We start from the raw sequence: 13,607 nt of genomic DNA on the forward strand, positions 1-13,607 counted from the left end.
AAGGTTGAATGATATTGATCTGACTAAAAAAAAGTCTATTTTAAATATTCACAATGATCATTAGTAAGATAATACTATGGTTGTGTGATGCATATAGTATACAAGACTGCAAAACATGGCTTTGCTTCCGAATTTTTCCATTCTTCAGTTCATTGGTCTCATTAAAGAGAATCACAAAATCATAGAATGGCCTGGGTTGAAAAGGACCGCAATGATCATCTAGTTTCAACCTGCCTGCTATGTGCAGGGTTGCCAACCACCAGACCAGAATGCCCAGAGCCACATTCAGCCTAGCCTTCAATACCTCCAGGGATGGGGCATCCACAACCTCCTTGGGCAATCTGTTCCAATGTGTCACTGTGTTGTCCTCAAGAGTGAACACTAAGATATGGCTGATGAAAAGGGAGAAAGGCAATTTGTCAGAGGAATAGACAAGAGTTTGCTGCAGTTCTGGTCTGCAGCAACTCTGTTTGCCAAGTTGCAATCATCCATGCTGAAAGTAGTATATTGATAGTCATAAACAACTGTACGTGTGTGGCATTCAATGCCAAAAAACAAGCATTATGTTGTCTGAATTGTTTCTCTTGCTAAGTAGCTTAAGTGTTTCTTTGGACTGTCACTTTAATAGAAGTAACTCATGTTAGAGCTTCATATGCTTCTTCTTGTTTTCTGAGATGGCAGCAAAAGCAAACAAGTAAAAAACAATAGTTAATGCTGCATGAGACTGTAGCTGTGGGCTCATTTTCTCTGAGGTCAGCTTTCCCCCAGGTCTTCCTTAACAGGACCAAGAAATTTGCTCATAATTTCTGATAGAGAATTTGAGAAAACTGTTCCTTAGAATAATCACTCTTTTCAAAATAGTTGTTATCTGGTTAGACAAAACCACAGCTCTTTTATCTGATGGTTCAGCGTTCATTACTACATGGTTAATGCATGATCTTTAATTCATAACCATGGAGAATTAATATCTACCTGAGTAATCCTGTATTTACCTGTTTTTCCTTTGCAGGGTTTGCTACAGGAACTCAGACACCTCAAAATTAAAGTGGAAGAACTGGAAAATGAAAGAAATCAATATGAGTGGAAATTAAAAGCAACTAAAGTAAGGAGAATCCTTAGCACTTACTAATAACAGACTTACTTCAGGTAGAAAGGGGTATACACACTAATGATCATTATTTACTTTTGTTACAGTGTCAATGCCTATTATAAAACTGGGTTTCCTTGAACTGTCTACATACTAAGTATTTTGGAGTACAGTTTTTGTAGCTTCTTTTTGTGCCTTTTGCTCCCTCCTCCCTCAAATTTCCAGTCTCCTACACTTTTGTTTTTTGTTTTGTTTGTTTGTTTTGTTTTTTGTTTTTTAAAGGCATTTTGTTCTGGGAAGACACCTGCTTTGTGTAATGGTGACAAGTCTCTGCAGAATATGCTTTCTAGACTGAAGAGATATGCAAAATTGGATGAGTATTGCTTACCATGGAATTTTATTAGAGGTTTTAGATGCCCCATCCCTAGAGGTTTTCAAGGGCAGATTGGATGGGGCCCTCGGCAGCCTGGTCTAGTATTAAACAGGGAGATTGGTGACCCTGCCTGTGGCAGGGGGGTTGGAGATTCATGATCCTTGAAGTCCCTTCCATTCTGTGATTATTAGATGTTAAAGCCAGAATACACCAGTAGACCATCTACTTTGACTCTGTGATGGTATCAGAGAGCATATGTATCTGCTTACACCTGTGCTGACCTTAACTTCTGGAAAGCTGTTGTATTCAATCTGGAGGAAGTTAATATGACACATATGACACATTTGACCATTTTTGCCAGTAATTTATTTTTCTGGTTGAACATTCTCATTGTAAAACAGTTACACTTTAGTTCTACTTTGAATTTTTAGCCCTTTTTTAGATCAAAGTAAGATTTTTGTTTTGTCATCATGTTACCTTTCATACATGCAGTGCTATAGTGAGTGTTTGTATGAATGAATGAATGACTTTTCTGAGTTGTGGTTGTATCTTGGAAAAACATTTTAAATTATTAAACTGAGTTGTGATTGAAATAGCTGAAAGCTTGATCCAGAAATGACACATAGCTGTTTTCTGTATCAACATTTCTTTCTTTTGAGAATTCTTAGATGAATATTGATGTTTTGCTCTAATAATTTTAATTATTATTTATTTATTAAGTTAAAAGCTCTTACATCCATGAAAATGTCTCCTCTGATGTGTCAGCAATGAACAGTCTTGAGGAAAATATTTTGTTAAGCAGCATGTGGTCAGCTTCCAAGACATATGAAGATTACGGGTAGAAGCAGAGCAAAAATAACAATGAATAGTGATACTTATTGAAAAAGTACAGAACTAGGAAGGGAGGAAAAAGAGTACAAGGGAAAAAGAGAGGAAGAAAAAAAATAATTACAGAGATGACAGGAATGAAAAATTTAAAAGAAAGGAGAATAATTAAGAGAACTATGAGGTCAAATAAACCAGCAGAGGTGTATCCAAATCTGGTATTAAGAGGTCTGCAGCTTTGTCTTTCTGTTGCTTCAGCTTCTTAGATGAGGAATTGGAGTATTTCCATGACTGGATATAAAAAGCACATTAGTCACTGGAAAGTGTAGGAGCCCCTCAGAGATGCAACAAGGCAGATTTCTCTGTTCCATGAGGGACTGCAGACAGGATTGTAGTGAACTCTTCCTGCCATCCAGCTGCCTCCTCCTTTCTTGGTTTAAAAACAGAAAGTTTGTGTAGTCCATATTTTAGTCTATATTTTATCCTGTCCAGCTGATGTTCGGTGTATTGCATTTTTCTTCCTTTATTTTAATATTTTGAAAGACTAGTCATACATTAGTGGATTTTAATTATTTTCTTAAAACTAGAAGCAAGTTCTTATGTTTATGCTGATGGACATGCAATGATTCGATATAAATTCAATATAATACAGGCTGCTGAAGAAAATCTTAACTTAGTTACTGATTTAGTAAAGGATGCTATTGAACGTTTTTATTATAAATAGGAAGAAAAAGATGAGTCACTGTATTTTAAGCTGAAGAATCACTTTTCCCAAGTGATATTAAGTAGCAACTAGAATAAAAATATATATATTAAAAAAAAAAAAATGCTTTGCTGTCTTATAGTGGTCTTCATGCAAAACTCAGGAGTTGCCCTATCACAGTCAACACTGCATGATCAGCAGAGTAATATTGAAAGCTTTCTTGTAGTGTTGTAATTTCTTTACATACATGAATCCTTGAAAATGTTACTTGTCTCACCATCCTCTCTTCTCTGAGAGCTAATTGTACTGTAAAATGGAGCTTCTGTGAAAGGAATTGTAGAACACGAGGAAATGCATAAAGTTGTATAGTGTTTATGAAATGCCCCTAACTGGGAAAAGGACTTAATTCAAACTAGTGTTATGTTTAGAAATCTTCTAGTTCATGGGAAAAAAATCACAGAGAACCCATAATCATGTTGTTCTGAATTTGTTTTACTCTCAGGCTGAGATAGCCCAGCTTCAGGAGCAATTAGCTCTCAAAGATGCAGAAATTGAACGCTTACAATGTCAGCTATCTAGGACCTCATCACATAGCGAAGTTGCAGAAAGAGGTAAGAGGAGGGGAATTCCACTGATTTTTTTTCAACTGGGATTCTATTTATAACTTCAAAGAGTTGTTCTTGTTCAGTAGGAATATATATTTTTTTTCCCTACAAAATTGCTTTGAAAAAATCTTGACAGTTGCCATTTTTTAAGAAAAACGGTCTCAATAGTAGCTAGGTATAATGTTGGAATGATTTAACATTTTAAAACATTTGTTAATGCACATCTTTCCTTTGTTCAGGACTGTGTCACAGATTTCTGTGTTAAGTCTGCATACTTGATACAGGTGAATAACAGATTAATCAGTTTGCTTACCCTTTGCTCTCAACCAGTGATGCCACAGTCTCCCTAGAGCTTCTGTCAGTTGTTAGCTTTATGATGTTAGTGAACTTTTTCATCCACAATACTGACTCTTAGTGCAGGATTATCTGTGTGCAGGTTTACCATGGTGTATCAGATAGCTGCACTAAATTTTTTGTGGATGTTACCTAGTGTTTACAGATAGTGTCTTTGTTTGAGACTTGACTTCAGGAGGTTTGTGCTCCCTCATTATTAGTGCTCACCAAGAGTCTCCTTATGGGAATTACTGCAGATGCCTCTTTTCAGGAAGAGGACAGTCTGTATACTTGACTGCTGTTTATTCGGAAGAAATGACAGTCCTGTTCTGTGAAACTTTAACATGTGCCTAGCACTGATTTTATTCATTTGCAGAGTTTGTGCATGTGAAGTACTGCATGTCTAACTAGAAATTACCTTCTCTAACAACAGTGTCTTGTGGACAGACTCTCCTACTAATAGAATGTTGTATTTTCTATGAGGTTCTCAAGTTGTGATATTTCAAGGGACAGGTAGCTGTATGCCAACAAGTTGAGAGCTCAGCGACTTTCAGCTTTTAGCAGTGTGTCTTGTCCAGTTCATGCTGAAGATAGGTGTAATTCACCTTGAATCCAGTGGGAGGAGAGTCTGTACAGATTCTTCATACTACCTTTAAGGAAAACACTTAGACTATATTTGAAAAGAGACAGTATGCAGCAGTAATAAGGCTTTTGAAAAAAACTGGAACAATTCATCAGATTTTCAGGTAATCTTCTCAAATAAAGTAGAAAAATAATGTTCTTTCTAGTATACTAGAATGCGTATTCTCATTAAAATGCAAACCTTATCTAATCTGTGCTTTTTCTATATATTTTATTTGACTCCCACCATTTACCACCATAGAGGAAGTTTATAAAAGAAGGCTAAAAAAAAACCGTAAGCCTTGCAATTCACTTGTGGCTTTTTCTCACTGTTCCTTCCACCCAAATTGTAACTCAAATGCATTCTGCAACAGTGATTCAACGTTTGTTTAGATTTGAAAGTCTAATTCTCATATACATGAGAAATTGCTTTCATTGCTTGCTGCAAGCAGTCAGCTACTTATCTTGTTCAGTAAGATTTCACTTCAGAAAATAAATCAAAAGCTCACTAATTAGATAGCTAGGACTTCAAACTGACATTGTCACGGTTAACAGAGCTCACACTTCACCTTTACCTCTTTTTACAATACCTGGGAAGATGGCTTCAGTTGTAAGCCTTTTTCCTCAAAGGAAAGCATTTGAGTTTGTTTGTTTGTTTTTTAATCAGTAGCAGTAAATAAATAAATAAATCACTCTGAACAAAAATCTGTTTCCATACTTGGTATTCTTATAAATATTCTAAGTAAAGTTTGCTTTGTGTGCTTAACAATACCTTAACACCAGGTCTTTTTGAAATCTAGTGTTATGAACTGAAATTAGCAGCACTGTGATTTGTAATGGCTTCTTAAACATTTTCTAATTGCTTGCCCATTGTCTGCTGGCTTCAGTTTTTGAGTTGGCTGTGTCTGAGGCATGCCTTGTGTTCTTAAGTGTTCGTTTTTGAAAGAGAAATGTTTGAGAAGTCCCTTTACGTGTTTTAAAATGTAATCAATTAAAAAGTGCATATTTTTCAGAATCACTACCAGAGAAAACAATTACAGTTCTTGAAAATGATTGATTACCAACATTTAGTTGAACATTTTAAAATGTTTTTTTTATGCTGTTGACTCCTCCCTTACTCTGACTTCATGCCTTCCACATCTGTTTTTCATAGTCCTCTGTGAAACAAATAGGTCTGTTCTAATGTCAATGCACTTCTGTCTCCATCATCTATACTTGTTTCAAAACAGGTTGGAACTGATATGAATATTATCTAAAGAAAAAATGAAGGATGTGGTTCAGCAAAGTTGGGATGACATCATTAACTACCCTGTCAGTTTTCAGAAAGTTTGTTTTAAGTCACTTTGACTACAACATTTTTAATAACCTCTGAATCTATATTGTACTGCTATCTTTCTAAGGCAATTATGTATTACTTCTTGATGCAGACATTAACTCAGTTATTTACACTGAGACATTTTAAGAAAAAATATTTATAAATTTTCCTTATTAGAGAATATGAAAATAATTATTGCTATTTTTCAAGTCTCAAAGAAGGATCTTGACTGACTTCTCATAAACTGGAGAATATTTTTCTGGCATGGAATATAATTAATTAATTTTCAGTCATGTTTACTTTTATTTCCGTAAATACAGAACAGCAAACACCCTCTCATTTTTGCAAAATAAGTTTCATTGGTTTTTTCTTTTCTTACAGGAATTTGGGAATATGAAATATTCCCACGCATTGTGTAGACACATGCAAACCCAGCATGTTCATTCTGTGGTGCTTTAAATAGTTCACCTTTTCAAAAGATTTATATTAGAAGGAATTTACATGGTTTGGGTTACTTGTAAGAACATAGGGGAGAGTACTGTAAAATAGATACCATTTAGATTAAATATAGAAAGAAATTTTCTGATCACATTTTTAGATCAAGAAGTACAACGGTTGAAGATAGGAATGGAATCATTATTGGCTGCAAACGAAGAAAAGGTGAGAAAATAATCTTCTTTCTATGTAACAAAACTGAAATTATGATTTTGAATCTCTGTGAAGATCTGAATAACTCGCTTTCCTTAAGTGTGATAATGCCCTGGTTTTTGGATTATCCCATGAGACTGTGCCAGAAGGTTGATTTTTAATAGTAAGCATGGCTGACCTTGCTAACTTGTTGCAGAACTTGTTAGATACATGGGATTCCTGAGAAGAGCAGAAAGCAAAGCCTGTAATGAGCAAAATCTCTTGTTTTCTGCTAGAGCAAGAAAGGCTTTAAGGTTTGCTTATGTCAGGTAGCTCTTAGTCTTCCAAACTTGATCTGAACTGCAGTGGTATGCACAGATCAGATTATGATATAAAAAGAAAGTACAATCTTAATAAAATGTGGCCAGATTTAAAATAAGGACGAGTTTAAAAGCAAACAAAACAAAAAAAGAGGTGTGAGGAGTAGTAAAAAAATTAGGGGACACAAAATTAAACCCACTGAAATAGCAAATATGGCTTTGGTCTCTCATAACCTCTGGTATGCTGTTAGTCTGTTAATTGGGCAACTCAAGTGCAAGACCTTCACATACCACTGACTTTATTACATAAAGTGTTCCTTATTTTTGTAGCACCTTTTCCCTACTTACATTCTTGACAAAATTTTAATTCTTGTTTTATGATAATAAACCAGGTAATAAGCTCTTTGATGGTGATACCTTCATATATAATGAAGGTGTAATGACAATAACATACATCCCTAAAAACTTCCATCAGTAAATGGGGGATCTCACAGAGCAATGTTAATTCTGGAGAACATCAGTGAGACAGTATCTAGTATCTCAAGCATTAAAAAATCTAGAATTTACACCTAGAAAATAAGATGTAGCATCATTGCTTTGCAAAATTGTTCCAAGTTTGTATAAGATTTTAACACTTGAAGGGAACATAAGGTGGTGTTTTTATGACCTAATACCCGGATATACTCACAGGGAAAGAAAGGTCATTTATTTGGATAATGTAGTGTTTAAATTAGTTGTCAGATGGTTTACCCACAGCCTCATAAATATTCAGTGCAGAGCTGTTACACTCAATAATGTTGCAAAATAAAGTATTCTTCCGAAAGGGAATATCTCTCAACAGCTTTTTCAGTAACTCTAAGCATGGTTTCTTGTGTCAATTAGGGCAGAAAATATGCAACTAAATTTCATTTAATGCTATTCACAGGACCGTCGAATAGAGGAGTTAACACTACTGCTAAGCCAGTGTAGGAGGGTCAAGGAGATAATGACTGCAGCTCAAGGTAAAATGTCTTGTGAATAATTTCCTGGTTCTGAGTGTTTTAAAAACTGCATCCACTATGACTGCTATTTGTTGGCTTTAAAATATACATGAATAATTCTATATAGTTCATATAGTTCATTATCCATACCTTTGTATCGTGTTGGAGTGCTGTAAGAGTAGAGAGAGTGACAATATTGCTTGAGCATGCTTGTATGTTTTTGTCTCTAGCTGGTAGATGTTGCCTTCTTGGTTCTTAGCCTGGGGTCAGTGCAAAAAAAATAAAAATAAAAAAAATAAAAAAAATCAAGGCTATCTGAGGATTTAGTTATAACATTAATATTCAGAGAAACTGAATTCCGTAAGACTTTACCTAAATTTTGTTCTACTCAGTTACTAGTAATTTCCTTCTTGAGCCTAATTTTGCTGCTATTTATGTTTTATATTCTATGATTCTGAATGATAAAGAATGATGGTTGATGAGATGACTGCTCTGGTTGTTTAGCTGTGTAAACTGCTCATCTGTCAGGTCTGAAGTTATGCAGTTCCACCTCATTTTGTGTCAAGGCAATCCAAAGTCAGCACTGCTTTCCTTAAAATATTTTCTATACACCTCAGTGGGGCAAAGGTCTTGGACTGCAGAACACCTACATCCATATAGTGAAGGGTTGTAGATGTTGCATGAAAAGGAATTACAGAAGAAAGGGTGAAAAGGACTGAGCAGAATGCTTGTGCTGACGAAGAATTTGTTGACACACAAACAATTAGGATAGTTCAGTCAAGTTAGCTAAAGACACAAGTTTAAAGTAATCTTGTTAGATTGCATTAAATCCCCTTCTGGAATCTGTTATTCAAAATTAAAATAACACTTTAATTCATCTGCAGGAGATGATTAAAGGATACAGATAGGCCTTACGTCTGCGTGATGCTTTATTTCTATGATTACGTAAAAAATAGCAAGTTTTTACAGTGTAAAGTGAAACCAGGAGACTTTAGCAAATGATGAACTTTTAATTGCACCCGACATTCAGATTTCTACACTACCATTCAGTTCAGGAATGACAGTAGTGATTAGCCACCAGCCAGCCACCTGGGAGTACTTTTCCCTTCATGTCATGCTTTTTATACTGTGTTCATCACAAGGAATCTGTTATGAGGACGCTTTTCTTTTTGTACATGACATATTGCTAAAAAGAGCTGCAATGAATACTGTAAGTTTTGCTGCCCTTTCCCTCCTCTTACATTTGACAATTTAAGAATAAAACCTTGTTCACTCCGAGATATCCAGAAAAAAAACATGTAAACATGTTTATCCTCAAAGTGAGTACAGGACCCTGCTTTATGATACATCTGACATCTAACATAATTCCTATAAAGTGACATAGTGCGAGAAAGAAAATGGTACCAACTTGATCTTGCCTCAGAACATGAAACTCTGAGTTAGCGTGGTTCACAATCAGCGCACGTACTCTGAGCAGAGCACAACAGATGACTATAAGTGTTATATTTGTTGCTCAAATACAAATCATCTTGCTTACAAGTCAGAGCCCTAAGGAGGCATGTAGAGTGGAGAGGCTGCTGACCTAAATGCATCAGATGAAATCAAAAAGTGGAATTTAGAAACTAGTATTTAGATAGCCTAAATACAGTCCTAAATGTTGTATTTTTACCTGTTTATCTCCATTTCTACTTTTAATGCTTGCAGGCTCTTCAGACAGAATTGTCTCTGATGGCAGTGAAGAAGAACTTGAGGCAACTTTAAGGAAGTTGAATGTTTTGAATAATCCTCAAGGAGAATTATTTAAAGCAGAGGTACTTAGTAAAGATGTTTTAGAAGCAGGTTCTGCTGCAAATTCAAGTTGTTTGTCTTGGTCTCTCTGTTGTAGCAGAGGTAATGCAGACAAGGATTTGGACCTTGCTAAATTTTTGTGCCTACTGGTAATCACAGAATCTTTAGAATTTGATGGAATCTCTAAAGGCCGTCTGGTCCAACTCCCTTGCAGTGAACAGGGGCACCCACTGCTAGGTCAGGTCACTCAGAGCCCCATCCAGCCTGGTCTTGAAGTGTATCCAGGGACGGGGCTTACACCACAGTTCTGCGCAACCTGTGGCAGTGCCTCGTCACCCTCACTGTAGGTTCAGATGAAGACACCAGAGTTACAGGCATGAAACTTCTATTTTGCATAGGCCTCTTCAGGAGAATTGTCACCAGCTTTGCTATCTCCAGTGACGCACAAAACTACGGAAATCAGGCAAGGCATTTCTTTCTTCTGTGCAGGTTGTCTGAAGTCTACATTATTTAATCTACATTAATTAATTATTAAATGCTGCATCTAGTCCTGTCTGCTCTTAAACAACTTTTTTTCTTCCATTTTAAAAATATTTTTAAAAGCCCTTAATGTTGCATGGTGTTTGCAGAGCTTTTTTAATATCCACTTTTGATTCAGAGTTTCTAAAAAGTCATTTATGGTTTGAACTTGGTCACTGTAGTTGTTGCCTTTCATTGCTGACTAGAAGTCTCTTTCACGTTTCTGACTTCATTTACATCAGAAATATGTTTTAAGCTCAGTACTATGAGTTTTAGGGTACAAACAAATCTATTTGTGAGTTATCTGTTAGACAAAGAAATTGTGATATACAACAACTATCATGATAGTGTTGTGATGTAAACATATTATATTGTATTTATTGTGGTCTTTTTGCCTCTTATTATTTTAAGGGTTCCACAGAAAAAAAAGTCAAGTAGCTTAGAAGACTTGCAGAGTGAATCCCTGGAAAAGGTTGGTTTATTTGTACTCAGAATTTCTATGATAAAATTATTTAAAAGAAGTATAACTATAACGATAATAAGGAGCCATTCTGTTGAACTGTATAACATTTTGTTTATAGAAAGGTGTTTTTAAAATAGTTTTGAGTTCCTATTTGCTGAAATGTTAACAGAACTTGAAAGCAATCAAAAAGTATTGAGAATGGGCATGCATTTTCACATAGGATTTCTTTCTGAGTGTTTCCACATGAGTGTTACCTTCTAACTTTGACTTCTGATATAAATGGCATTATTGAAGATGATAGTAACGCTGTTTTCATTAAACAACAGGAGCACTGTTGTTAATTCTATGGCTTAATTCCAGAATTAAGACTTCGCAATTTAGTAAGTCTCCTTATGCTATGGTCCAGAGGTTTTACTTTTTGTTACATACACTGAAGCTTTTTCTACACCTAAAATCTGTGAAACTATTATTGACATTTTCTGTACCAAGACTTAACACGAATTATGCATACTTAGTAATGCCATTTGAAAAGGATAATAACCATATTCCCTAGTAATATGATTTTTTTACTACTTCAAATTTCATTGAATTTGTTCTTAAATGTCTAAAAATGATAATCACCAAATGTTTGAAATTTATGTTGCATTCATTTGAGTGTGGTCACACACAAGACAGACTGAATAACAACTAACACTTGGCTCCATATGGAATTTATGAAGGTCTGCTTTCTTTTCATAACTTTTAAATTATTTTTGTCTTAAGTTGAAAAAACGTTGTCTTTATGGTAAGATCAGGCTGAAATCAAAGATGGCACAACCGTAGCCAGTGAGCCCCATGTTCATCAGGGCGCTTAAATTACGTGCCCTCATTTAGGCATGAGGCTTCTTAGTGAAACAGACCTCCCTATGCATGTAAGTGATTGACTAAATATGAATTAGTCACAACTTAGCCAAAACAAATATTTCTTTTGCTGACCCAGCACCAGAATTTGCTCCTTTCACTGAGTCCAGTGGAACTTGTGCTAACAGCATCATTTCTGAAGTTGTTTTTTGCACAAGACTCAAATTTTAATTACATTCAGCAATAATAAGATGAAACATTCTGGTGTCTCTGACCTCCCCATGCTGATTTTTTTTTTTTTTTTTAATCATTTCTATCACAGCTCTTTTTTTATAGTTTCAGCTGGATACATACAGCATTGCGTATGTTCTCTTATGTCAGTCACTTTCACATTGTTTTAAGTGTTATGTGAATGTCACATTCCCAGCTCAATGCAAGTCCAATGGAAACCTTCAGAAGCCCAGAAATGCTGAAATCCCTTTCATAACAGAACGTGAACTGGGCACAAATTTTGTAATCTTTTGAACCTGTGTTTTTAATATTAAATACATAATGAAAATGAGGAGATAGCAGACCTTGTAATATATTGTCAATGCATTAAATAGCATCGCTATAGTAATCAAGCTACAATTGATGTTTTATGTATGAATATTAATACTAACATTTGTCTGTTGCTTTTTTCCATAAAATTTTGAAATTACTCTCCCTGCAACTCCGTAGTATATAGATGGAAAACCAGTACAGCCTGTTGTAGAACAAGAGGTATATTAACCGTAAACACTTAACATTTATCTGCTGTGATGTTGTGGCTGTGTTTTCACTTCATTTTCCCTTTTAAAATGTTTGTAAAGTCTAGGCACCTGACAAAATTTGAAAGTGGGGGTAAGGATTGAAGAGTTGTTTTTTTTTTTAGTGGTGATTTGTTTTGTTTTGTTTTTTTTTTCTGTGTGGTGGTGGTGTTTTTTATTCAACCAAGCTTTTGGGTATCTAAGGTTGGAAGTCAGTCAGTTTCAGAAAACACAGTGCTAATCTTTGATAAAAGTAGTATGCAGTTTCTCTACTCATGTACAAGCTGAGACAGCTGTGAAACTGCAGTTTCACAACACAAGCCAAACAAGAGCAGGGATCTGGCACCGCAGTCCCTGAAACTGAGGAATCTGGTCTGTGATTATAGAATCACTGAAATCACTTCTGGCCTTGAAACAAGAATGGATAAACCAGTAATTATGTATTATCCTGTCCCAGACAAGTTTGATCGAGATGTTTCAAAACAATTAAATGACGTTACTAAATAGGGGAGTATTTGTGCTTATTTCAAATTACACGTTGAATGTACACCACTACCATAATTGGATATGCAGGCTCATTTCTTTTCCAGAAAAAAACCCTCTATTCCTGTAACTCAGCTTAAGAAGTTAAAATTTCTGTAGCCTGAATTCATTGTTGATTCTTTGTATGTCATTAATACCGGTGGGCAAAATGTCTGACCAAATTTGAGTTATTGAAATGCCTTTGGCTTAAACTGAGACAAAACTGTAGGGCAAAAACACTGACAGTTGGGTGAAGTGTAAAAGAAAAATGTGACAGAGCAAAGAATGGGCTGGGAAATGACTAAACGCATTTATGCTACTATCAAAGTTGGCCTTGGAAGGACATGTGGTGTCAGGGTCCTGAAGGAAGCAGAGGTGGCTAGAGAAACATTTATGAGGAAACTAGGAAATATTCAGTATATATTACGGTTTAATATAATTTACAGTCTGGCTGAAGGGGGAAAGAAGGGAAGAGAAGGCTGGGTCTTAGCTAGAACTTCTTGGCAGCTGATTATTAGATTTAAATTGAATATCTATAAAAAGGAACATGAAAGGTGATGGTGTCATTTAGAACTGTAAACTGCAAAATACTTTTTCTAAACTTTTAAATTATTGTCTGCCAGACTGTAATTGCAAAGAGTGATTTATTTTTTTTTTCTCCTCTTAAAAAATGAAATCAACAGAGGAAGCCACTTGTGAAAGGCAGTAAATATCAAACTTTGCCAGGAAAACTTCCTCGACCCACACAGAATGGAGACCAGGGAACATATAATGAGTCAAATTCACCTGACACCAATGACACTGAGTACAACAGCATCCTGGGCCTGAGTACGTATCCGTGTCTCTCAGAGGCAGCATGGGGGTTATGGAAAAGGCAAAAAAGCAGACTAATAAGGGA

General features: G+C 35.5%; 1 protein-coding gene across 3 annotated transcripts in view; it reads left to right on the forward strand.

Moving 5' to 3' along the window:
* The window catches only part of PPFIBP2 (PPFIB scaffold protein 2), a 96,711-nt gene that overhangs the window by 65,054 nt on the left and 18,050 nt on the right, over nucleotides 1-13,607 (forward strand). For 2 of the 3 annotated variants that reach the window (XR_014883353.1, XM_085224050.1), the window contains exons 8-17: nucleotides 1,010-1,102; nucleotides 3,491-3,599; nucleotides 4,810-4,842; nucleotides 6,461-6,522; nucleotides 7,735-7,810; nucleotides 9,494-9,600; nucleotides 9,976-10,040; nucleotides 10,508-10,568; nucleotides 12,120-12,161; nucleotides 13,393-13,537. Coding sequence is in view for 2 of the 3 variants with exons in the window: in XM_085224050.1 (XP_085080176.1) it covers nucleotides 1,010-1,102; nucleotides 3,491-3,599; nucleotides 4,810-4,842; nucleotides 6,461-6,522; nucleotides 7,735-7,810; nucleotides 9,494-9,600; nucleotides 9,976-10,040; nucleotides 10,508-10,568; nucleotides 12,120-12,161; nucleotides 13,393-13,537 (793 nt within the window). In the remaining variant the exon portion in view is untranslated. The remainder of the gene's footprint in view (nucleotides 1-1,009; nucleotides 1,103-3,490; nucleotides 3,600-4,809; nucleotides 4,843-6,460; nucleotides 6,523-7,734; nucleotides 7,811-9,493; nucleotides 9,601-9,975; nucleotides 10,041-10,507; nucleotides 10,569-12,119; nucleotides 12,162-13,392; nucleotides 13,538-13,607) is intronic. The other variant, XM_019615372.3, reaches the window with a different exon arrangement.

The sequence above is a fragment of the Meleagris gallopavo genome, chromosome 5 (genome assembly GCF_905368555.1).
Source record: "Meleagris gallopavo chromosome 5, MGAL_WU_HG_1.1, whole genome shotgun sequence".
Taxonomy (NCBI): Eukaryota; Metazoa; Chordata; class Aves; order Galliformes; family Phasianidae; genus Meleagris; species Meleagris gallopavo.